This window comes from Chenopodium album, chromosome 11 (genome assembly GCF_948465745.1).
Source record: "Chenopodium album chromosome 11, dcCheAlbu1.1, whole genome shotgun sequence".
In the NCBI taxonomy this organism is placed as follows: domain Eukaryota; kingdom Viridiplantae; phylum Streptophyta; class Magnoliopsida; order Caryophyllales; family Amaranthaceae; genus Chenopodium; species Chenopodium album.
The window spans coordinates 15,625,187-15,651,639 of NC_137844.1; the positions used below are offsets into that span (position 1 = coordinate 15,625,187).

Here is a 26,453-nt window from a genome sequence, read left to right on the forward strand (position 1 = left end):
ACAAATAGAACTTCATAATATATATATATATATATATATATATATATATATATATATATATATATATATATATATATATATATAAAATAAAAAAAGTTATATAAAAAACTCGTAGCCTTCTTTCCCTCGATGGCTCGCTACTTTGATGATAACCAGCATTATGAAATGGCTTGAACAGGCTTTTATCTGAGCAAGGCCCTAGTCAATTTTGATACTAGTAAACGAATATGCAAATCAAGGGAAAAACTCATTAAACGATTAGTTACAAGTTTGCCACTTGATTTGCATTCCAAGTTTATTAAGAATTTAAAATAGTACTATATCCTTTATATTTATATGTTTTTCATATGACTAAAAAGAATGTTTAAGAGAGCAGAAGAGCAAACATTGAAGTTTACTCATCAAAAGTATTAAATTGGGGGTAATATGAGCCAAACATTGACAACATCTCAAAGTGTAGTTTCATAAATAATACTCCCTACGTCTCCAAAAGAACGACCCATTTGGGTTGATTTCGCGTGTATTAAGAAGCTTAATTTGCAAGTACAAATATACGGGAAAACACAAGTCAGCAATAATTTGCAATTAATATCTAGAGAGAAAAAATGAAGAGAGAGAAAGAGGGAGACAGAAAAATTAATGGTGACAGGAGAGAGAAAAAAAGTGTAGAAATTTAGAGAAGAGACGACACAAAGATCTAAAAAATACAAGGGTAAAATAGGGAGAAAGAACTACATGACAAAAATATTTGAGGATATATTGGTATTTTTGTGATTTCAATAGTTGTTGGGAAAAACAAATGAGTCATTCTTTTTGGGACTGAAATTAGGCCAAATGGGTCATTCTTTCGTAAACGGAGGGAGTATCAACTTTTTTTTAAGAAAAATATATTTATGTTTATACATACTCCTTAAAAAAGATATGGATGATCAAAAGATAAGTTATTTTACAGTAACACTAGAATATACATTACTCATAAAATATACTTACTCCCTCCGTCCCCGAAAGAACGATCCATAGCCTAATTTCAGTCCCAAAAATAATGACCCATTTGTTTTTCCCAACAACTATTAAAATCACAAAATTACCAATATATCCTCAAATATTTTTGTCATGTAGTTCTTTCTCCCTATTTTACCCTTGTATTTTTTTTAGATCTTTGTGCCATTTCTCTAAATTTCTAAACTTTTATTCTCTTTCCTGCCACTGTTAATTTTTCTGTCCCCCTCTTTCTCCCTCTTCATTTTTTCTCTCTAGGTATTAATTGCAAATTATTGTTGACTTGTGTTTTCCCATACATTTGTACTTGCAAATTAAGTTTCTTAATACCCGAAAATCAACCCAAATGGGTCGTTCTTTCGGAGACGGAGGGAGTACAAAACAATTGAATTCGTGAACTCCACCAAATTGACAAGCATTGACTGATTTATCATTAATATAATAATATAACATCAATCTGAATATGACTTGAACCGTTCCGAAAAATAATGGAATGACTTTTCACCTGAATATAGTTGAACTTAATTGACATCTCTACAACAACAAAATTTCAGCATAAGATGTAAGGAAAAGGATCACAGAACGTCAGAACCTTCCTGAGTAGCAAATGAGGCTAACGGTGAAAATTATCTCCGAAGTATTATTGATGATCATCCTTCATCATACTCAAACTAGGAGTAAATCTCAGTGGCAAACCAACAGATAGCACAAGGCAGCCTTCACGTTATTCTTTCTGACCGAGAACACCGTGATCGTAGAAAATGACTTGCTGCATCAACTTTTCTCAACCAGGCTAACGTTAAGCCGTTAAAGAATGACATAGTTGGCTTTTGTGGATTTTTCTCAGCCTGACATTTCAACATCTTTATTTTCTTGGTCACTTTGTGAGTTGATGGATCCTAGCAAATCATCAATCCTAAGAGGAGAACGCCGAGCCATGTATTGAAATACAACCTGCAAAAGTAGTGATCTAACAGTTAGGAGACAAAACTATCCAATTTTACTAACAATCAATTGATTAACTCTAATACCTAGGGAGAAAAATCATCTTCACAGTTCTTGAAGTGGCAGAAGATTTGATCTTCATGTAGCCAAAGAGAAGAATTGCCTCTTTCAAGGGCCTTCCAAATACAGTAGAGAAATACAAAAGAATAAACTTCAATTAACATTTATAGTCAACTTATAAATCCTAGGGCTTTGCTTTGTGGTAAACTGGCAATATATTATGTGGTAAGCTCTGAATGCTTAGGGCTTCAAAGCAGAAAAGTAGGCCTTGGAAAGGTAAAATAGCAGTGCTAGAGAAGGATCAGTTCTTCCAAAATACACTCTCTCCTTGGACAAAGAGCAGGCAACACTTGGTTGTAACGTCAGCAACACAAAACAGGCAACTGTTGAAGGTCTATATCTCATTAAAATCACATTATTCAAGTTTAACTCTATAAGAAGCAAAGTGAGTAAGAAATAGCAAATTCTTAGAGCCCAAAGTCAAAGCAAAGTGACTATACAGAAAAGTTGGGCATGCAGGAACAGCTCTTGATTCCCAATATGCCAAAAATATAAACATGAGATGGAGTGTCACACAATATTACCAATTTGACTTCATGGTGGCACTTTTTATTCCTCCAGACCCCAATGTAGTAGTTTTTTCAGATAGCTAAAACATTTTTTTTCCCCTTGCCATATCCTTCGTGTCTCAGTGTCTCACTAAGCAAAACATAGAGAAATTCAGGAAGAAATGGATATTAAATTGTCGAAATCAGATTAGACTCATGAGAGAAGCTGGAATGACATAGATTTTCAAATTCTCAACGGCCCGTATTAAAATGGAATATTGATGAAATTCCTCATCCCAAGTATTGACATGTGGAATAACAACCGAAGCTACACCCTAAAAGAATATTACTACGTATCCCCCCTAGAGTGGTAACAACATTTTTAAGACTTTGGTGGTATAATATAGAGAGAGAGAGTAAAGGATGACAGACATGGTGGTCCTTCTAGAGGGAGGCATGAGAGAGGTAAGATGAGAATAGAAGAGAGCTTACCCATGTCTCGTGTTCCTTCACAAAACCAGAATTTCGTGTAAGCAGTGAGGTTTGGATGAAGGTATAATTGAAAATACAGTAAGATAATTAAGGATTTTTCTTCTCCTGTTTACTAGCCAAAGTGATTAGAGGCAAGCTGGGATACAATGTACTTATAAGTGATGTTGATGTTTATTAGTTCAAAACTCTTAATTTATTGCTAGACTTTTGGCCCAGCTAATTGCTAATTACTGCACAATCTGATGAGAACAATCTAACAGGTAATCTTAAGCCCAATGCATGATGGTTTATTATTTGTAAATATGTATTTCTGTGTACACAACAAGTATTCAAATGTAATTCATACTTACTTCAAAGGTCTAAGAACTTTTAACATAGCTAAATAATTGATAGCAAATGTAATTTGTAGATAATATAATAGATAAATAGATAAATAGATAGAAAATTTAACTACCCCCTCCGTATTTTATTACTTACTCCACTTTTCTTTTGCGGCTGTATTTTATTACTTCCTCCATTTCCTTTTTGGAAAATTTGTAAATTGTAGCCATTTAATGTTAGTATTTTGCAAATTGTAGCCATTTAAAAAAAAATTGCAAATTGCATCCCAAAAGTTGTTATAAATTGTAAATTGCAACCCAATTCAATTTTTTCATCGGTTCACGTGTTGAAAAATGTTCGGTTAAGGTTTTAGCGGCCATTTTACTCCTTAAGGATCCAAATTGATCTTGGAATTGGCAAACATTTAACCAACAAGTTTAACCCCTGCATTACACGAGCTAAATGCTAGTTTTTATTTCACAAGTGCAGGGTATCCGACTTTCTTCCCAAAAACAGAAAACAAAACGAAATAGAAAAAAGAAAATTAGAAAATTCTCAACGTGAAAATTCCGAAAAAAAAAAAAAAAAAAGAAACAAATAGAGGCAAGTTTGACAATTCCCCCCAAAAAAGAAAATAAGTTTTGAAAATTCCTCAAAAAAGAAAGTAAATAAAAGAAAGGAAAATTATAAAAATCCCAAAGAAGAAAAAGAAGATAAAGGAAAACTTTGATGAGACAAGTTTCCTCATAATATTAAAAACACAAAAAAAGATTAAATTCATTTTAAAAAATTAAGGCTCCGTTTGTTTTGATGAAAAACATTTTCTAAGAAAATGATTTTCTCATTTTCCGTTGTTTGGTTAGAAAAGGGATGAAATTTTTTTTCCAAAGATGGAAAATAGTTCTCCCATGAGTAAAAAATGTTTTCCTTCTAAAAGAAAGGCATGCCACTTTTTCCTCCATTCTCCTTACATCCCTTACCTCTCCTCTCATCCATCTTCTCCCATCCGCTCTTATTCATCCCATCTTATATATTTTTTTTTGTAAGGAAAACTAATTTTACTATTGGGTTTTCCCTTGAAAATTATTTTCCATGAAAAATCATTTTCCCAATAAAATGTTTTCTATTAAAACAAACGGGAACCTAAAAGAAAAGGGGAAAAAAAAAAGGAAATAAGTAAAGCAAAGGTTTCCTTAAGAAAATAAATAAGGAAAATAAGAAGATGGAAAAGGAAAGAGAAGAAAAAAAGAGGGAGAATTAAGCCAAGATACGTAGACAATTTGTCACGCCACGTCATGATTGGCACAACTCGCTAAATATTGCCGCATAACGGCAAATCTAGGATTGAGTTTGGAATACACACCTCTACCTCTATATTCCTATTATCCTTTGTATTTGGATCTAGGATTGAATTTGGAATACACACCTCCATCTCTGTATAAAGAGGTCATGGTGTTCTTTATTCAATGCACAACAAGGAGAGATTACAAACATTCTTAGCTTTCTAGAATAGAGTTCTTAGGAGGTGTGGGCGTTGTGAGGGTCAATAATAATTATTGGCAGTTCATAGTTATCCCCCTCCTAGTTTCAGAGGGGTTTTCCACATAAAATATTGTTTATCATTGTCTTTGCATACCTCTAATGCGTTCATTTAAATTTTGTTTATTGTTTGTATTTTTGCTTCTACTATTCTCAATAGAAACAGCCAATGAGTCTTTTCCATGAGGAATATTTAGTCTAGGTGAGTCATTCCTAGTGTTGTATTGATCATAAGATGTTGAATGTGCATGACAAAAATCCAATTAGAAGCTTCTTCCAGGAAATACCATCAAAGGTAGTCATTCAGAGTTCTTGTTTGTTGTTGGTGAAGAATCTTGTCTCAAATGTAGGATTTTGGGTAATGTGGAGAGTAAAGAACTTGACATTAATCTAGGCCTTAGTGTTGGAATTTTTTAGTGTCCAACTTTATTCCTCAACTCAAAAGTCCAATCAGCATCAATTTAAATCTTGATCGTTAAGTTCAATATCCTAAATTTTAGCGGAGCGGGAAGGTGAAAGAGATTAGGAAATGGAGGAGAAGATGGGATGAGAAAGAATAAAGACTGAACATAGTGGTAATTGAGGCCAGCATGGCTGGACAGGCCGGTGATTGATGATCAACAATGAAAGAAGAGGGGAGGAAAGGGAAGGTTCTCTGGATCAACATTGTTATTAATAACAATTAAGGCAATGGCAGTATGACACTTAACTGAAATAAATGACAACTGGATGGAATAATTCAACTGACAGCAATGTTTGACAACATAAAATATGAAAACATAAAAAGAGGGGTAAATGTGGATGGAATATTTTCTTCATTCATATTCCTTTTTCCCCACTCTTTTTCTCCCATATGTTCAATCAAGGATAAATAAGGGTCATACAATGGTTTAATATGAATGATGGTAGCTTGATTTAAATTCTTTCATTGACACTACTATACGGAAAGAAGAAATACACGACTGTAACAAATTTTGCTAATTGCATCAACGCGGTCATTTTCTCTCTCAAAAGTAAAAACCACTTGAGGATCATATTGAAATTAAAAATTAAGACCATAATAAAAAATAAAAATAATAAATAAAACACACTCCAAGGCTTCAGTGGTAATATCTAAATTGAGTGGAAGAGGAATACAGTAATATCTAAAAGCTTTTCCAACTGACCTTTGAGTAACTGTCAGCAAAAGCGCGAGCACGGTTGGGCTTATCTTGGAATTGTAAATCAGCCTTCTCAAGTTTCCCATCAACGAAAGTCAATCCTCCATCATTGATTGAAAAACGCAGAAGATTACCTGGACTTAATCCTGACTGAAAAAATTAAATCAATGACTGAATTAAAAAATACTTCCAACATCATTATCAGCAACAAATGACTACAGCAGCACAGAAAAGAATACAAGCAAATGATACATCATTTAACATAAAAATGACCACACAAAACAAAATTATCTACAAAAAAAACTCATTTTGAATCCGTCTAGCCAATAGAACAGAATGTTTCTGACAGATAATATTAGATTCTCAGAAGCATCCATGAATGTTCGCCTTGCCAACAATACCTGATGTGTTAGTGATCATGTCACAGCTCACAGGAATATGCTTGATGTCTTAATAAATTCAAATTATTAGAGACATGTTTTCTCTTTATCTCTTTTTTCCTTTTAATTCATTCAAAGATCCATGAGACCATGACTAAGTATCTAATAAGAAATTCAGTACACCAATCAGTGATAGAAGTAATAACTAGATAGTTGTTTTGTATAAGCCTGGCACATATTAGGAAAAACAAATGTTCATAATGTCAAACATCGGACCATAGTAGGCAGCAGTTTGGGGTGTTAAGGCTGCTGAATTGGTGACGGAGGCTACAGTAAACAACAACAGCCTTATTCACAAAATGATTTGGGGTCGGCTAACATGAATTGTCACAAGGAACCGTACACTATAAAGAAAGTGACATAACAAGAATATCATTTGAAAGACTTTGAAAAAAGGTGAGTAAAGTGAGCAAAAGAAAGAGCATCCAAGAAAAATTAAGGGAGTTCTATAAGAGAACCAAAAATAAATTCAAGAAAGTTTTAAAGGAGTTTTGTGGAGGCTTTGGTAAAGAAAAAAAATATATCTCTTAGTTTAAATTTGCAGGCATTTAGTTCAATTTAGTTGTCCATTCCTTTTCTACTTTCTTTGTTCCACTTGATTGTGTTTAATTCTTTCCCACAACCACCCCAATTCCTTACCCAAAAGAAGAAAAAAAAAAAGAAAAAACATTTTCAATCTTCAATAAATGAGCTCTAACCTTTCCTCTCACAGCTCACCACATTTATTCCTCCATAAGCCATCACTGCCTGATGCTAAGAACCCATTTTTCCTGCATCCCACCACGACCTTCAGTTGATCCCTCTCACCCACAGTGTCCCACTTTCTAACCCACTATCACTGCCACTGTAGCTAGAGTCCATCAAAACACCCAACGAATATGATATTCATACACAGTAGAAAAGGAGGAATGCAAGATATAACGCAAGAATATTTCATGGTGGCACCAAGCAAAGACATTGGTGATGATCAAGGTTCAATCCTGCAGGGTTCGAACTTCACCCTAGCGCCCCCCGCCCCCCCCCCCCCCCCCTACCCTTCAAAAGGGTTCAAGATCTCTACCACCACTTAATGCTGACCAATGAATCCTCTCTGATCAACACAAATAGGAATAATTATCACTCAATTATAATGAAATTCAACATACAAATTTTCAACTTTAAGCTAACGATGACAATCAGCACTTTTTCCACACAAAGAGTTATAAAGCATAACTCAATTATAATGAAATTCATCAATATGAGCTGAAGATTGAGACCTATGGTACTATCTTCAACACTAGACAAGAATAAAAGTGAAATTTCACAAGTACCAAAATGCACATACCTTTTGTTGAAAGTCCTGATCTAGGCAGCCAAATACAACAGGAGGATCATCCGAAGTAATCACCTTTCCATCATTTTGTAGCTCTAAGACCACCTGTTCATAAAGATAATTGATAAGTTCTGAAACACGAGTATTTGAATTACTAAGTACAGAGGATTGAAACAATTAGCGCCAAAAGATAAGAGGAGCAACTGACTAATGCATCCAACTTCCAATGTTTTCTGGACTAATCCCACTCTGTTTGTATGACTTCCCAAGATTGGGGAAGAATTTATTTAATAATTCAAATTCATCCATGTTTCCGACCCGCTGTACTCATCAGAACACAGCCTTTCTACATGGTCACAAAGGGTATCTTTCCCCTTAGTATGTTCCTTTCTAAGATGCAACAACAACAACAGCACAGAAAATGACCAAATAAAAAGTTAAAATATTCAGACACTTGCTATTGACTTCCTAGCAAAATCACATCTCATAAATCCTGACACGTCAAAAAAATCTCTAAACAACAAATTCAGAAGATAGAGTTAAAATACCATGGCAGCAACACAGATCCAATGCCATTCAATGGCACTTCTGGAAGCCAAGGGTTAATAAGGTGAAAATTTTCGAATAATTACCTGTTGTTTGCTTGGCACTTCGCCTTTATTATCTGTATCAATAACATATTGGCTACATTTTTCATCCTTCCAGACTAACGTAAGCGGTGTATTTCCTGGTTGATAGTGTGCATGCCTAAGAAAGGCAGAAGTACCACAGAACTAGGTTACTGGGAGATCCTAATTGGTGAAAATATGCAGTCAAACAAATGGAAATTTGAAGGCCATTTGAGCAAACAATTCCAGCAAATAGGTAGTAGAGTCTTACTTGTTATAGAATAAGAGACCATCTTTTACATAAGGTACTCGGCCTGCATATGCTGAGAGCAGTCCGCTCTGGTCACAGCTATGTACAGGAACTGGACTAAACCGAAACCTATGATATTGTGAAGGTGGTCCACAAGCATCACTTTCGGCAAGCTTGGAATTCAACCAAAAAAACCTAAACTCCGCATTACAATCGTAAAGAGAGTATCCTGCCCAGCATAACATGTCGATCACATAGTAAGTCTGGTCTACCTGTATTCACATTCATCAATAAGAGAACAAACATACGCTCAGAATCACAAACATGAATATTAAGAATGACAATCTCACCTCATGGAATATGCAATCAAGTATACAATACGACTGGCCAGATCCAGAATTCCCTCTCGTTCTGGCTCCACAAGGTAGAGCAGATGGGAAATGATGCAACACTATGCCATTACGTTGTCTACTAATTGTAGTCCCATTGGTGGAAACTACAAAGCATCGCTTCCCAGCCGGCCTAGCTAATACAAACCTGCAAAAATATATATTCAAGACACGATTAAAAATTAACCAAACAATCACCCATAAAAAATCATATAGTTGTAATATCTAATCCAAACAATTTAATTAGATATCATATAGGATATAGTGAAGCCATGCTCATATGAACAAAGTTTGAAAAATCAAACTAATAATTTTTTGAGGGAAAGATGAGTATACAAATTATTAATTCAATACAATTTCTGCTAAAGCCGACTTTGAAGAATTGTATTCAAATAAACAAACTCCGTACAACCACGAGTATTCCATCTCACGACCATGCTATTCTTTCCCTTCCATACAAGAAGGACTAACAAACATAGAATTCCTGCCTACTCTTTCCTAACCTCATCAACATTTCCAAAGTACTAAAGTTTAAAAATTCAAAACAATATCCAAAATAATTTAGATTCCAATCATTTCATCATTCCAAGCACTAAACCCTAATAAAACCACTTCACCACCACTACTACCAGAGTTCAAAATTAAACCCTTATAAACTCATCTATAACAAGGGGTGTTCAAAAAAACCCGACCTGCAAAACATTCCTCCACTAAACCCTCAATTCTTACAAAAATCCACATTGAACCCATCACACAATCATTCAATTCCAAGTAAACTAAACAATACCCATCAACAGAAGTTAACAAAAGCCATAAAAACATTTCACCCAGTAAACAAAATTCAATAAACAAAGCAAAAAAACTCGAACCAGTCTTGAGAAAGGCGATCAGGAACATCAATCATCCACTCAGGAAGCATCAACTGACGAGCAAACCAACGCCGAGATTCTTGACCACGAAGCTTAGAAGCTTGTCGAACATCCTTTATATTTTCAAGCTGAGGAGCATTCTGATGATCCTCCTCTTCTTCGGGTTCGGTATCGATATCGATATCGAAAGCGTTGTCGTCGTCAATGGCGGAGGAAGTGGAGGGGGTTGGTTCATTGAAAGAGAAGAGAGTGGAAGCGAGGCGGCGAGCATGGGATTGAGCGTCAGCGCGGCTTTGTTGTTGGCGGAGGAGAGAGAGTTCTCTTCTCTTTTGCTGGTCGGAGATTGCTGGGCGTTTGTATGCTCGCCGGATTTCGTGCGTCGGCATTGTGTTGCTACGCCTACTACAGCGTTCGGTTTGGGAGATTTGGTTGGAATTTGAAACTCAAATTTTCAAATACAATTTTGTTCAGACCATCTCCAACAGTAAGACTCAAGTTGAGTATTGAAATACAAAATGAGCTGGGTTTTACCTCCAATGGTGTACACACTTTTCAATTTAATAAGTCATAATTTTCCAATGGTGAGACTCTTTAAAAATATACAAATGTCACTTTTAATTTATGGCCCACCAAATCCATTTCTTTTTTAATATCAAATATTATAAGATTAAAATATATATATAAAAAAAAAAGTAAAACTTAAACAAACTAGTTTTTTGCCCGAATAATGCTCGGATGCTCACTAATTTTTTATTTTATTTTTTTTATAAATTACTATGACTCTACGTTGTTCGTTGTGTATAATCTTTTTTAATCAAGTATCTCACTTTTCTTTTCTTTTTTTCTTTTTTTTTTATATATTATATATATAAAGCAAAGAATTTTTTATTTATTTATTTGAAGTAGTTGTAATTGTTCTATTTTTTAGGTTATTGTTTAGGCTGTAGATTTTATTTTTAAAAGATACATTATCTTAATATTTTTAAGGGAAAAAAAAGTTTTTGGAGGGAAATTTTTTAATATAGACGCGACATGTGTACTTTTGGGATAAGGCTGGTGATTACTTTAGTATATAATATTGATTGATTAATGATTACAAAATATATTAGAATATTGACAAGGACCCCACACTTTTTGTCAAATGAGAATCAAAGTTGAGTATTCAAACTTAGCGACTTTCTTTTAGAGTTGATAAGTTTAGATATCAACTTATTGGAATACATTGCAAAAAATACTCTCTCTCTCTCTCCTAAAATACTCACTCGGGTCTCACCATTGAAGAGGGTCTTATAATTTAACAACTTATTTTACAAGTGTTTCTTTATCTAAGAAATAATAGTTATAATGTGCACCATACGTGCACCATGACTATACTTTTGAACATTTAGTAAAAAAATTTGAACAATTTAAAAAAAAAAAAGAACATTTAGTAAAAAAAAAATATGAACACGTCACAAAAAATGAACATAAACCTGCAATTTTATATGTTCACATTTTATAAAGAAAAATGTTCATTTTATAAACAGTAAATGTTCAGTTTATATTACAAAATTATTGAATTATTACGAGTCATACAAACTTCTTTAAAAAAATTGATGTTTATTATATAGTGTTATATTTAACGGATTTTTCATGAAATATCATTGAGTTTTAACAAAACTTCACCAAATACCACCAACTTTTTTCAAATTCACCATATACCATTCAGTTTTTACACATTATCACACAATGCTTATTTTCCTAACGGACGTTAAGCTGCTGTTTATGGTACTTTACAAATCCACCATATACCACTTTGAGGAAATTTATTTCACCATATATACACTAATAAAACTTATTTCACCATATACCCAAAAATAATAACGGCTACTTTCTTTTTTTAAAAAAATAAAATAAAATAAAATAAGCCATTGCCTTTTCTAACGGCTAATTTATGTATAATAAAAGCAGCTACCTATAGGGAGTTAAAGCACAATCACACCACTAAGTTCATTTGTAAACATGTCCACACATTCTAAATTCTCATCCTCATGTTATGAATCTCCAAATGTTATTAGTCTTGGAAAAACTTCAAACAGAGCTGATTCAACACCCTTCATAAAAGAAACAAAAGTAGTTAGTGTAGGTTGGTACAAAAACAGAACATGGATATATAGTTACTTACTCTCATTCTGTCACTAATGAATGTCCAGTCATGTTTTTGACATCCATATTGCTGAAACAAAATCCAGAGGTTCCTAAATAAATATGTTCAGCTATCTATACTTTCTGTATCAACAAGATTGTAGGCTATGACAAAAATTTCATTATTGCCATCAATTGCAACTGCAGTGAGCATTATGTCTTGCCTTTATAATAGTCACTAAGATGTACACCATCTATGCCTATGATGGGTCTACATCCACCCAAAAATCCCTACCTAAGCTGCAAATGAAATAAAACAAGCCTTGAATTTTGATCTTTCATTTCCACTGTCAGTTTAGGTAACAAGTGCATAGGATCCATGATTTGTAGCTTTAATCATCTTAGGGTAACAGTCCATACGAATCAGCAAAACCCCCATAAATTTGCACCCAAAAAAATGCCTTCACTTTGTAGAATAACCTCAACTTCACATTAAGCTAATATCTTTCTATACATGCACTCTCCGCAATGAATCCACTATAATGTCAGGATTTGCCTCCAAGCCTTGCAACAGATGCCTGCATAGCCTTGCTGAAAACACCATAGGATTTTCTTCAAGCCTCCGACAAGTTTTGTTGGTGGTGGTGTAAGTTGCCTAGGTGGAAAAGTAGTCATTATTATTATTATTATTATTATTATTATTATTATTATTATTATTATTATGGCAAAATAAGTTTTATTAGTGTGTATATGGTGAAAAAAAATTTCTTAGAGTGGTATATGGTGAATTTGTAAAATTACACAAACAGTTACCTAACGTCCATTAAAAAAATAAGCATTGTGTGATAATGTGTAAAAACTGAATGGTGTATGGTGAATTTGAAAAAAGTTGGTGGTATTTGGTGAATTTTGTTAAAACTCAGTGGTATTTCGTGAAAAATTCGTATATTTAATATACTACATGTTCAAAATTTGAGATTGTTAAGATTTTTTACTAAATGTTCAAAATTTGCTATTGTTCAGATTATTTTACTAAATGTTCAAAAGTATAGGCGTGGTGTATTGTGATTGTTCAATTTTTTTTACTAAATGTTCAAAATTTGCGATGTTCAGTTTTTCCTACTAAATTTTCAAAATTTGCGAATGTTCAGATCTTTTTTACTAAATGTTCAAAAGTATAGGCGTGGTGCATTGCGATTGTTCAATTTTTTTTTTACTAAATGTTCAAAATTTGTGATGTTCAGATTTTTTACAAAATGTTAAAAATTTGCAATTTTCTGAATTTTTTACTAAATGTTCAAAATTAAGGCATGGTGCACCTTAAAATTTGGGTCTAAGAAATAGAAAGTGGGCCAACAAGGGTTTTTTAAGAAACAAAAACACTTTCTCAAGAAGCCCAAAACAACTTCTATAGTGAGTAAAATGAGAAGCACCAATTTTGAGCTTCTCTACATCAATTTCTCGGAGAGCTATTTTCCCACTTAATGAAACTTTTTTTTGGACAAAAATACCCTTAACAGAAAGACCTCTAATATCCCATTAAAAAAAAAGAAACCCCTCTTCTCTCATCTCCTCTCTCAAAACATATGAGCTCTTCTCTCTTTAGAAACACAAACCCCTCGTGTACTTCTTCAAGGCCAAACGTCAACGGAGTTCGACGATATACAATCTGGTCCTCCAGACCACCGACGCCACCATTTCATCCACCCAAGAGCACACAACCAAGCAATTATAAGGTAATTTTTTTTTTATTTATGGAAATTTCTTCTCTTTTGTGGGCAGAACCCTAATTTCTTTACATTGATTTTGAAATAGGAGAAAGATATAAATCTGAGTGGTTCTCCTCATCCAAATCATCCCAATACTTCACGAACAAGAAGTTCTATCAATGAGGTTCGTGAATTGAATTGATCCAGAAAATAGATCTTGAAATTTTCAATTTTGATTCAATTTATTCAAATTGGGTTCTTTCATTGTCAATTGCAATTTTAGTGGTTGTAATTAAATATATGTATAATAGTACATTTTGGATTGTTTGAACCAATTAAATTCAATATTAATAATTTACTAGAAAGAATGAGAATGTTTTAGTCAGGCATGAGTTCATTGATAAGAAAATGATTTGACAATGGTGTAGTATATGTACGTAGTTGGATGTTTATTTAGTAAATCCATTGCTTGTGTTGGTGCCAAATTTACTTACTTAATTATATCCAGACAAGGTGATAGTGGAATGGTTGAAATATAGTTATGAGGTTATGATGTCATAGTATCATATTCTTATTGTAAGAACTGATACACAGGGAACCATTACCTAACCTTTCTTAAAGGTGGGTAATAAAGTTTAGCTATACATTATGCATCAACAAGTTAATGAAAATGTTATGAATGAGATTTATACATAAATATATATATAAGCATAAGGAGACCAGATAAATGAATCACATAAACTATCATCCAAGTTCAGCTTATAAACCATAGCCTTATAATATTAGTCATATTAGTCTTACATTGTTGAAACCTGAATCTGCTACATCCCACAACACTTTTTATAAGCAACAATAATGGGATTTTTTTACTAGTTCCATTAGAGATTGATAAGAGTACACAAAAAAGATGCACCTCTTATTATAATTTAACCGCCGATCATTTTTTTAGATGCTTGTAAGCTAAATTATTGTTTTATGGGAAATGCTTGTATGTTGCAAGGTTTGTCAATAAAATGCTGGTAGAATTTATTAAGCGTGACCTGGGAGGCAGATTACATTATTATGTTGTGTGTATGGTTGGTGAAGCTTATACTTAATGCTCCACGTTTCATGACTTTGTTTGTCTTTAGATTAACGAACAAGTAAAGAGGTCAAAAGCAACTTGGTCTGATGAAACAACTAAGATTTTTGTGAGGTTGTGCTGAAGAGGTCCGTGCAGGGAATAAACAAGATTTTTTTGTGAGGTTTGTGAAGATAAGTAGAAAATTCAATGAAATTCTTAAAGCAATGACAAGATTTTCTAAAGATATTGTAAGACCTTCTGATCCAAACTTCAAGGAGGTTCCAACTAAGATACGAAATAATTATAAATATTGGCCACATTTCAAGGATTGTATTGGTGTCATGACAGAACTCATATTCCATGTGTTGTTTCGGAGTAGGATAAAATCCCTTACATAAGGCGCAAAGGTAACCCTACACAAAATGTTTTAGCAATTTGTGACTTTGACATGTTATTTACACATTTTGTTGCTGGGTGGCAGGGATCTGTTCATGATAATCGAATCTTAAAAGATGCAATGGAAGACCCCCAAGAAATATTTCCCTCATCCACCGGAAGGTATATATTTATAAAACTATTATGTGTATAATCTTTACCATTATCATACTATGTTGTCATTATCTAATATTATACAATGTACAGGAAAATATTATGTTGTTGACGCGGATTATTCGAATATGAAAGGATTTTTGGCTCCTTTTAAAGGTGAACGATACCATGTTCCTGATTTTCGCCGTTTAACACAACCTCCAAATGGTTTCTACGAGGTCTTTAATTATTCACATTCGTCGTTGAGAAACGTTATAGAGAGAACATTTGGTGTCTAAAAGAAAAGATGGAAGATATTATCAATTATGCCCAGCTTTCCGTTGGAAACTCAAAAGAAACTTGTTGCAGCTACTATGGCTATGCATTACTATATAAGAAGACACGCACTTGAAGATTTGGAATTTGATAAATGCAGTGAAGATCCTTATTATATACTTGAAGTTGAAGGGCCGAGGATGAGGAAATTGGAGGCAACTCGGTAATTACTCTTGAAGAACATGATGTATCAATGGATGATTTTAGTATGGAGTCTATTTGCTATAATATTGCAACTTCTCTAATGAGTCATGGATTGTAACATTATTGGATCTTTTATTAGGATTAATAATATCAGACATTTTGTTTCAATAATGGATAATTATGAACGTATGAAACTTTTGGACATGAATTTTTTATATTTTGACAAAATAATCTAAGTATTTAGACTTATGAATTGTTTAAAATTTTAAATTAAATTTAATCTTACAAGCTATTATAAACAAACAAAACAAGAAAAAAAAAACTAAAAACCTATTATTAACAACAATGTACAAGAAATTAATACTAATTTATTCCCCCAAATAAAAAATTAAAAAAAAAACTAATATAGGCCAAACAGGGTAAAATAGTTTCTTAATCTAAGAATCACTTCTGATTTTTTATGGGCCAAATAATTCTGTTTCTTACAAGTGTTTCTCTAGAAATAGTTTCTAGAAAACTACTTCTAGGAAACAAAAGTTGTTTTTGAGAAGCTTGGCCAAACTATGGATTTTTCAGAAGTGGGTTTTGAAAGGGAAAATACAAGTTTTTGATAAATAAAAAAAAGGAAAAATTAGAAATAATAATCCCAACTTTCATCAAGTTTGGTAGAATAATCCCAACTATGGATTATACTAGAATAATCCGAACTTTGGCGGGTCTTCTTTTTCTTCAATCCCTAACGAATCAACAAAAGTCAATGACCTATTATATCAGGTCACTTGACACGTGTCAAGCCCTGATTGGTCCAAAAATAAAAAAAAAACAAAAAATCAGAAAAACCTAGCCAACCTCCCCTCCCCATCCTCCCACCCTAACCTCCACCACCACCCCCTCGCCGTCCACTGACCTTCCTACGCTGGACCACCGCTCTTTCCACGCCGGACTGCCGCTTTCCCCCTTCCCCAAATCCCCTCACCCCCCCCCCCGCGAAACCACCACAAAAAACCCCTTTCCCACTCTCGAAAAAATCCCAAAAAATCCTCCTCCACCCCGACCCTAGCGGATAGGGTTTTCGATGGTGGGGGAAGGGTGTTTGGGGTTTTAAGGAGTTGGGGAGAGTTTTAAAGGGAGTTTCGAGTGGTGGTGGTGGCTAGAAAAGGAGTTTTGAGTAGTGGTTGCCGGCGGAAAAGGAGGGGAGGAAGGTGGGTCGCATCACCAGCGTTGGGGGAGGGGGAAACCGGCGTTAGGGGAGGGGAGAAATCGGCACAAGGGGAGAGGGAGTAGCAGCAGTCGCCGGCGGCAAGGTTTGTATGGCTGGATTCTGGGTTTGGTTGTTTTTGTTTTATTTTTATTTTTTTTAAATTTTGTTTGTTTTTTATCATTTTTTGTTTGTTTTTATATTTTTTAACCAATCAACTCGTGACACGTTTCACTTAAAAAAAAACCATTCAACCGGTAATCGGTATTTGGGATTGAAGAAAAAGAAGACCCCCTAAAGTTAGGATAATTCTAGTATAATCCAAAGTTGGGATTATTCTACCAAAATTGATGAAAGTTGGGATTATTATTTCTAATTTTTTCTAAAAATAATTAGTGAAATTTGCTTGAAAACACTTCTCTAAGCAAAAAAAATAAAAAAATAAAAAACTTCTCTAAGAAAATTTTTTGTTTTGAAAAAACTTTTTAAAATACACCTATTTATAAAACTTTTTTCGCTCAAAATAAGAAGGTTTCACTTTTCAATATTGACTCGCCAATTTTTCGGTGCATGTTGACCTATCATGTGCATGTCACATGAGTTTTTGTTACAACTAGTCATAAACCTGTGCGATGCACGACTGTTTGATGTATTATAATAATTGTTATTTGGAATGGCATGAATTTTTTTTTTTTTGTTAAATATTTTTTTAAATAAAAAAAATAGGAAGATGACATGTGTCCTTCCAACTTCTTGCAAATGAAATTTAGAGTACTACATATTACAAGAAAACAATCCAAAAAAAAAAAACATATGGTAGCAAATACTATACATGGTATACAAATTTACATATATACATCGTTTATGGTAGCAAATATACATCATAAGGAACCAGTCACCATTGGCTATGTCAGTGGCTGCATTGTGGTCAATTGAGCGTGGTAATCTGCAGTGCTAAGTCCTGATTTGGCTGATCACATATGAAAAAAAAGACATATTTAGAGTAAAATTAAATTTTGTGAAAAAATATAACAAAATTAACCCCAATAATACCCTTCATTAGAAAGTTTTTTGCTAGGGTTTTCCCTCTAAGTTTCTCCTTGGGAGAGTGTTTTTTCCTAGCTTTTTGCTAGGATTTTTTCAGGTTTTTTTAGGGTTTACCTTTGATCTTCTCTCTTTTTCCTCCTTCATCCTTTTCTCCTTGATCTCCGTTGTGATTATTGATAGGGGCTACCACAGTTTCATTGATCAGTGGTAAGATCCAAAATCCCTTTTAATCGCTTATAATAATAAATGCCGTCCTTATGATGGTATTGATCGGTGTAGATGATTTCTCTTTTGTCATCGAAAGTTCTAATTTTTTGGTGGTGGTTCGTGCGACGTTGAATCAATTGTCAGATCAACGACTACAATTAATTAAATCAGGTTTGGTTCAATTCAAAAACTATCAAAAATCGCAAGGCCCTCTTGTAGAAGAAGGCTGTAGAGGACAGCGATCGATTCAAGAGACGAGGGTATTCATCAATGTCAATTCTCACTCGCGATTGTAATTCTATAGAATTAGAATTGTTATTTGATTCAATTTTCATTGTATTTATTGTTTCTGATCTCTTTTGTAGATGTCGTATGGATTCTTATTAATGAATTGATCTTCCCTTCAAAAAAAAAACCCTTCATTCATTAGAAAAGTGTTTTCGAATCAATATTTTGCATAATTATCTTTCATGTCCTTAGCTCTTCAATATTTTGATTGATCTATACAAATAACACAATCATGCACTATTAAGAATTCACAAATCCCTCAAGTACAATATCGTATTGAAAATCAATCCAAGAACTTGTAATGTGTTCCTAGAGACCTAGATAAATGATGGTTGACAGTTTTAGCAACGACATTCCATCTAGTAAAAAAGTTAAAGTAAATTAATTAAATTAATTATGTTACAATTTTGCAATTTCAAAATAAATCAACTAAAGTTGTGTAGATACCAAACTTTACAATATTGTTTTTAAAAAAGCAAAAATTGCAACCATTAATCCCAACTTTACTCCATCCGCCGATATTAATCCCAACTCCAATTTATTCCCTATAATTCTCAACTTTGCACCCTATTAATTTTTACACTACAAGAAAACCTTTTTTTCGCAACAAAAAAAATCGTTGCAAAAAATATAAAGTCGTTCCAAAAAAATCTATAGCAACGACAATTGTCGTTGCGGGTACCTCCTTCACTAAAAATCGGTGTGACGACAAAATTCATTGCGAAAAATTTATAATTTGCAACGACTATTCGCGTTTTAATAAACTTGTCATTGCCTTACCTATGAAATCCACAACTGTTGGAAGAAAATTATGGCAACAACTTTTGTCGTTGCAATATACTGAATAACCTTTTGCAACGACATTTGTCGTTGTAAAAAAACCTTTTACTGCAACGACTAATATCGTTGCTTTATTTAATGTGGTGTATGGTAACGACAAATGTCATTTCAAAAGAGTTGTATGTTATAACGACATTTATTGTTGTGATAATGCATTATATTTTTTACAACAATACAAGTCGTTAATTTATGGCTTTTTAGCAATAAATCTTTGTAGAATTATTTATTAATTTATTGGAAATACAAATACGTAAATTGCTAATAAGTTAATATCTATTTAACATGTGTAATATTTAACATAATACAAGTGATTATATCCAAAAGATTAGATAAATATATACATCTAATAGTCTAAGTCAACATTAAACATGACATCTCCCAAAAGATTACATCCATCTTTGTTCCGAAAGGCTACTTTTTTAGTCATCCCACCAATATACAACCATAATAGATCACACCATCTTTCCACTAAGTCACGTCCAACAAGTAGTCATTATGAGCCTATACTACATATCATCTGCACATACTTTCTCCATGCATTTACTAATACTTTTCCAACATAACCTGCATTAGCAAAATAAAGCAAGATATAATTTTAGAATTATGAAGATCCCAATGCAAAATCTAGCATCACTTATTCCTTTGATTTTATATATAATCTATGTAATAAGTTTCAAGAAATTTTGATAAATATTAAAAGATCTATAAGAATTATATCAGCATCATGTATGTGATTTACTATAAGCATGATTCTGATGAAAGAAAATTATAAATTATTGTAACAAAGTTTGCATAAATAAGAAATATAATGATCATAGAAATCTTATACCATATACATATGAAGCACAATTTGATAGCCAACTTAGTCTTCCGTTAAAAAATTATAGTCATTCGCTTTTTTAATGTATTATTACTACTATAATTGAGATGATGACTTTCAAAGAAACTAGAGCTAGAAAAGGGAGCAAAGATCTCACATAAGAACCCTGGATTTGAGAGGAGAAAAGCAGAGAAAGAGAGGAGTAGAAACACAAAAACAAACTAAATAATTGTAACAAAAACAAAGTGTAGCACTATAAAACTTATTTTTTTCAGAGAGGTTGTACTGATGGAGCATCTTGGAAAATTGTAGAGAAAGATGGTGTGGAAGTTTTGGAGGATTAAGTTTACCCAACTCAAGAAAAAAAAAACACACACACACACACATACAAAGATTTACAAAAATAAGTTACCTGGAAATATTTGATGATTAACTTGCAACTCTATTACCAAGTGCTCTGAGTAATTCTTCATTGCATTCATTACTCGTTGTGTCTCCTCCTTTTGTTGTTGTAATTGTCTTGCTGTTGCTTCCTGAGTCTCTTCTAATTGTTTGGTAGTTCTTTCCTGATTCTCTTGCAACTCCTTAATCAATTCTTGTTGCTCCTGAATTTTCTTTTGCTGCTCACATATTAAGCTTTGATGCTCTAATTGATGTCTTCCTTTGCTAAATCCAGGCAAGGCAGTTCCCTTCCCACGAAAGTACCCTGATCTTGGTTTCAAAACATCCAGAAGAATCTCATCTTGAGTCTTTGATTCACCATGTGCAGCAACACCAACTTTTAATTGTTCCTGACCAAAAACATAAATTTTAAGTTAAAATATGTAAACATTCATACAACTAACACAACACATTACATCGTCACTTTATAATTCTAACATACATGTATCTCCTTCGAACGAGATTCATCAGCCCACTCCAAAACGCCCTCGTCATTTTCTTTTGTATGCTCGTTAAGCCAAATAACATCAGCAGGTGGCTTAACTCCATTGTTTTCTTGAGTCTAATAATACATAAACAAATGGATTAATGTTTACAGTCACTAAACTTCCACTATAGAAGCATAAACTATAATTCCTATTTTAGTTCAAAACATATTTTACCAGAATATCTTCGACTTCAGCAAATGATAAGTTTCCAGTAGTCTGTGTTGTTCTATTCTTAGACAAGCGATTTCTGGAATTTCTTTCACTTACTTTCTGTATAAATAATAGGATAAAACTATTAAACAATATATATAGAACCTATGTAAAATTTATATGGTTTCCTAATAAAAAAAATAAGAGTAAATTACATACAAAAAAGTTAAATGTAACCTTGAAATCATCAGACCCAAATCGTCCTACGCAGTATTCCCATTGCTCTTCTGGTAAGTCTGGATGTGGATTTTTTTAATCGCTCTTCATCTGTCTGTCCACAAGCTTTACTCTTGTAATAATAGTGCAATCGAGTCTTCCATAACCTATAAAAGCACTACATAGTGTCGATTGAAAAGGCTTGCATCTTAATGTAAGAGCTACCTTCCTTAATTTCAAACTTATCCTGAAATAATATTTCATCTTATACTTAATGAGATTAAAAAGTCAGAAATTTTGTAAACTTAAACCACACTATAATAACAGGAAAAAAAAACCTGAATTTCTCTCCACATTACATCACCAGCCTTTGCAAATGCTTCTTTCCAATTTTTTACATTTAAAGGAGCCCTTGTTCTCACCACACGACCACATTCATTAACTAAATGACGCGCATTTTCACCAATTGCACGACCAATGTCATCCAGAATGTAAACTTTCAGCTTAGATTTATGTCCTTTCAGCTTCATATCAACAACAAAACTTTTGTACTTTCCTCTGTCTCCTCTTTTTTTCAATTTGCTTGTAGCTTAATAGTCAAGTAAAAAGTTGTAAAAGGTTAGTAGGTCTTATAGAAAATCATATATTCTAAGTAGCACACCCAAATAATTCACAAATAACAATTACATGAAAGAAAGAACCGAGTACAACTGGCTTTTAAAAATTTTTACCTTCGCCATTTTGAGAAGGATCTTTATTGACTACTGAGTGTGATAAACCTGTTTAGTTATCACATCGTAGAGTTTCTGTTCTACCATTCTCTGCATTGAACTCGTCCCTTATTTGGACAGGGTTATTCACAACAACATTTGCTACAAAAGCTTTTGATATCCTTGCATTTAAGTTGTTCATCCTTTTCCTCTTTCCAAGTTGTTCACCAACATCTAAAACATGTTCATGCAATATTATAATTACATAAAATATCAAGTAAATTAGTCAGCTTCTGCTTGTAAAAGGAAAGCGTAAAAAGTACAAGTATTACATGATAAAAAGATTACCGTCATTAGATGAAAAAAATCCTTATTCAAAATCAGTGTTCATATTATTATTTTCCATATCCATATTATTGTGCTCTTCCTGATGCAACGTAGGAGGGTCACGAGGAGTGGTCTCATAGATTTGTCAGTTTGATGTTGATTTGCAGGATTCGGAAACTTGAGCCGCATGATATTGTGATTGCATTTATTTGGATTCTGATTTTGAAGTCTTATGCTTTCTCGATTCCCTGTAGCACCTGGTTAGTAAACATAAAACCAAAGTTACATAATGAAACTAGAGAGCTTTTGTGTTGTTATGAATAAAAAACATATTATAGAAACAAATCTATGAAATTAAATATTTTATTCCAAACCTTTTCCATCTTTGTTGTGAGGTCCTACATTCTTTGCTCCACCTCTTCCAACCATATTTTACTTCCTACTTTGAGATTCAACCACTACTAATCAATAATTTAAACAAATCACAAATATATGCACAATCTTAAGTAACCCATTTATAATAAAATAATCATCATTATATTGAACCAAACAATCTCAACCATGCCACTAGCAGTAAATTAAAGCACAATACAATATCAATTAACTCAAGGAAAATGTTAACATCACTCCGATGATGACTCATTATCAAGTTCTTCTTCGATTGAATCCTCAATTGATTCAATGACATCATCATTGATAAAGTCATCATCCAACTTGTCAATATCCTCCATCGCTTTTCTAACTAATTTCACAATAGAAGGTTCTCTTTCCACCACAAAAGTACTAGTAGCTAATGAATCTACTAAAAAATCATCATTTGCTTGGCTTAAACTATGAAATACAGCCTCATTGACTTCCACTTGTTGATATGCATCTACATCTACAGCCTGGTCATTAATCTCAGCTTGGTCAACAATATCTTTAGTTGGCATATCGTAAAGATCTCTTGGTTAAGCTTTTATAACAAATTGCCAATCATCAGTTTTCGGATCTTGAATATAAAATACTCACTACTAAAATTTTAATATTTAACAACAATTTAATAACGATGAAAACATAATCTCGTCGTTAAAAGCACTATTTTTCTGGTTTGTAACGTGAATATAAAATGTTTCTCGTAAATTATTTGTCAAATGTTAAGACAATATTTTATGCCCGTCGTTAATATTTAAAAAATAAAATAAAATAAAATAATAAAGCATAGATCTGTCGTTAATAGGAGTAAACACATACGCGGGATGAAAATTTCACCTAGCGCGCGTTAAAATAAATCACTCTTCCCCCTGGCCTTAATTATTCTGCACCCTAAAACCCACAGTTTTTTTCTACACTCAAATCAATAATTCTCCAATTCTCAATCTGTGGTTCGTAATTCTTGCGGTTAGGGCTCGAAATTTCTCCAAATCAGCGAATTTGAAAGGAATATTTCATAATTCTGGTATGTTTAATGTCTTCTTTCAAATCAATAATTCTAATTTAGGGTTATGAATAAATTGTTGATAATCTAAAATTTTTGCTTTGGTTCCTTATTAATTATAGTTATATGTATAATCTGAATCATAGATTTCATTGAATTACTTTAGTTTTGTTTTTCAATTAGTTTCGATTTTCCGTTTAATTGTCATAATATTGTATAATTAATTCTCAATCTGATGTAATTTGGGTGTTTTGATGGATTCATCTTGTTTAGCTATTTAATCTTATATATTCTCTCTGGTTTTTTTTTTATTTTTTTTATTTTTTTTATTTTTTTACTTTCATTTCTTCAAAGTTTCGATTTCTTTAATATTAGATGCATGTATATGGTTTTCTTTTAGTTTTTCCTTCAGTTCGTTTTTAATAATTAACACTGTGTCGGACATGAACTTTTGAAATGGATATGAATCATATGATTTATACAACAAATCTGTCAGACATGAACTTTAATATTTTACATATAACTCAAGCCATTGATGGCTCGGTTAGGGGTTTTTTCTTTGAAAAGGGGTGTTACCGTGCAAGAATTTTCGTTGTATAGATGCTTCATTGCATAAAGTGGCTTGATAGTAGGGAGATGGTGCTGATATCTAGGGGCTGATTTGGTGATAAGTCATAGACGTCTTTTTTTTGAAAAAAGCTTATTTGAGTTAATTAGTTGCATGATTTATTGTTTTTTCCAAAGACATGTAGATTATTGTGGGAAAGAGTTGATTTTTCTTTGAAGCTGGAGAGTGGCATTGACTTTGAGGCACCTTACAAGCTGGGTTCATGACAAAAAGGGTAGAATCATAATCTATATAGTTAAGAGACTGTTGTTACTTGCTGCGTAGATGAAGCAGCTTGAAACATCTTGTGTCGTAGAGGAGAATTTGAGTGAATTAGGTTATCAGACTCTTAACATTGTTACATTATTGTGGGGGTGGGTAAAGTACACCAGCCTAGTCCTTCAAATGAATTTGCCATAAAACTGCTAATTTTAGCTTAAAATATTTTGTTGGTGTCTTGGTTAGATCCTTGCTGAAAAGGTCTGGTTTATTTGTAATTGTTGATCAGAGCAGAGAAATGATCTATGATGCTTTTAGAATCCTTCCTCTACCAATGTAGTCTTGGGGTCTGGTGTATATGCTATTTTGTTGTTGCTTGCTAATCTTGTGTTGGAGTGAATATCATAGGATTAGTGAAGAGGAGAATTTTATAACCTGGTGAGATTTGTCTCATGTGTTGGCTAAGTTAAAGAAACTTTGAAATGGATATGATTCATACAACAAATTTGTCGGACATGAACTTTTGTCCTTATTAGCATGGATATATATAAAATTATAAAGGTTTCCATTGTATATGATTTGAGCTTTCTTTTACATGAATATAAATGGAAATGATGACTTTTTTGTGAGTGCAAAGCTATTTCCAGCTAGATATTAATTAACATCTCAAGGAATTTAATTGAACTGTATTAACTTATTAGTTCCAAAGATATGGCATAAACTTCCTTGTCTTTACTTTGGCTTTGATCTATGATAATGTTTCTTCTTATATACTTTGTCTTTTTTTGGATTTATAAATTAAGCTAATGGTTTGTAGTAGTGGTTGGTTATGCTATTAACTGAATAATTGTGGTAGGATTCAACGTATTGTTTTTTTCCTTGATTGACAATTATTAGAATTATTAGTTGTTGTATAAAATATTTAAATCATTAATGGCCTATAAAATTGCAGTATAATAACCTAAAAAGTTTTTAGTCATCAATGATTTTATTCTTATTTTATTTCTTTATTATTTTTTTTTTGTTTGTAGAAATGACTCCTAGTAAAGATTGGATGACCATTGAAGATTATGTTAATGACCCATTATAAGTGGAGGGAGTAGATATTTTTTTAGACTATGCATTTAAAAAATTAAAAACTACAACAATACGTTGTCCTTGTTGTCAATGTATGAATGGAGAGTCTGGTAATCTTGAAAAAGTAAGAGAACATCTACTAGTTTTTGGAGTAGTTAAAAGGTATACCTTTTGGTATCATCATGGAGAGGGGTTAGATGAGCCTCAACTTGAATCTGATGAGGATGATGGGATAGATCATGAAAACCAAGATGAGCTACATAATATCTTACGGGATTTCTATCCAAAGTATAATAATGGTAGTTCCCCCATTGATGTCAAAGATGTTGAGGAGCCAAATGTTGACACTAAGAAATTTTATAGCTTGTTGAAAGATTCGCAAGATCCTGTTTATGAAGGTTGCAAGAGATCTAGAATGTCTGCACTCTTAAAACTCCTTCATATCAAAACTCTTGGTCGTTGGAGTAATGAATCATTTACCATGCTATTAGATTTCCTTAAGAAAGAGCTTTTGCCCGAAAAATCAAATTTGCCCGATTCTTATTATGAGTCAAAGAAGATCATA

At 32.9% G+C, this 26,453-nt stretch overlaps 1 protein-coding gene and 1 long non-coding RNA gene across 2 annotated transcripts; both read right to left on the reverse strand.

Moving 5' to 3' along the window:
* Positions 1–1,428: 1,428 nt before the first annotated feature.
* LOC145568652 (uncharacterized) lies at positions 1,429–10,335 on the reverse strand. The gene is made up of 7 exons (XM_081628085.1): positions 9,933–10,335; positions 9,025–9,211; positions 8,696–8,946; positions 8,449–8,563; positions 7,829–7,921; positions 6,071–6,214; positions 1,429–1,953 (listed from the first exon to the last, which is right to left on the reverse strand). The coding sequence occupies exons 1-7, from the start codon at positions 10,316–10,318 to the stop codon at positions 1,843–1,845; spliced, it is 1,287 nt and encodes a 428-aa protein (XP_081484211.1). The 5' UTR covers positions 10,319–10,335; the 3' UTR covers positions 1,429–1,842.
* Positions 10,336–19,917: 9,582 nt separating this feature from the next.
* LOC145568653 (uncharacterized) lies at positions 19,918–21,627 on the reverse strand. The gene is made up of 4 exons (XR_014095870.1): positions 21,553–21,627; positions 21,340–21,435; positions 20,649–21,239; positions 19,918–19,980 (listed from the first exon to the last, which is right to left on the reverse strand). It is a non-coding gene; the product is annotated as an uncharacterized LOC145568653 (long non-coding RNA).
* Positions 21,628–26,453: the final 4,826 nt, after the last annotated feature.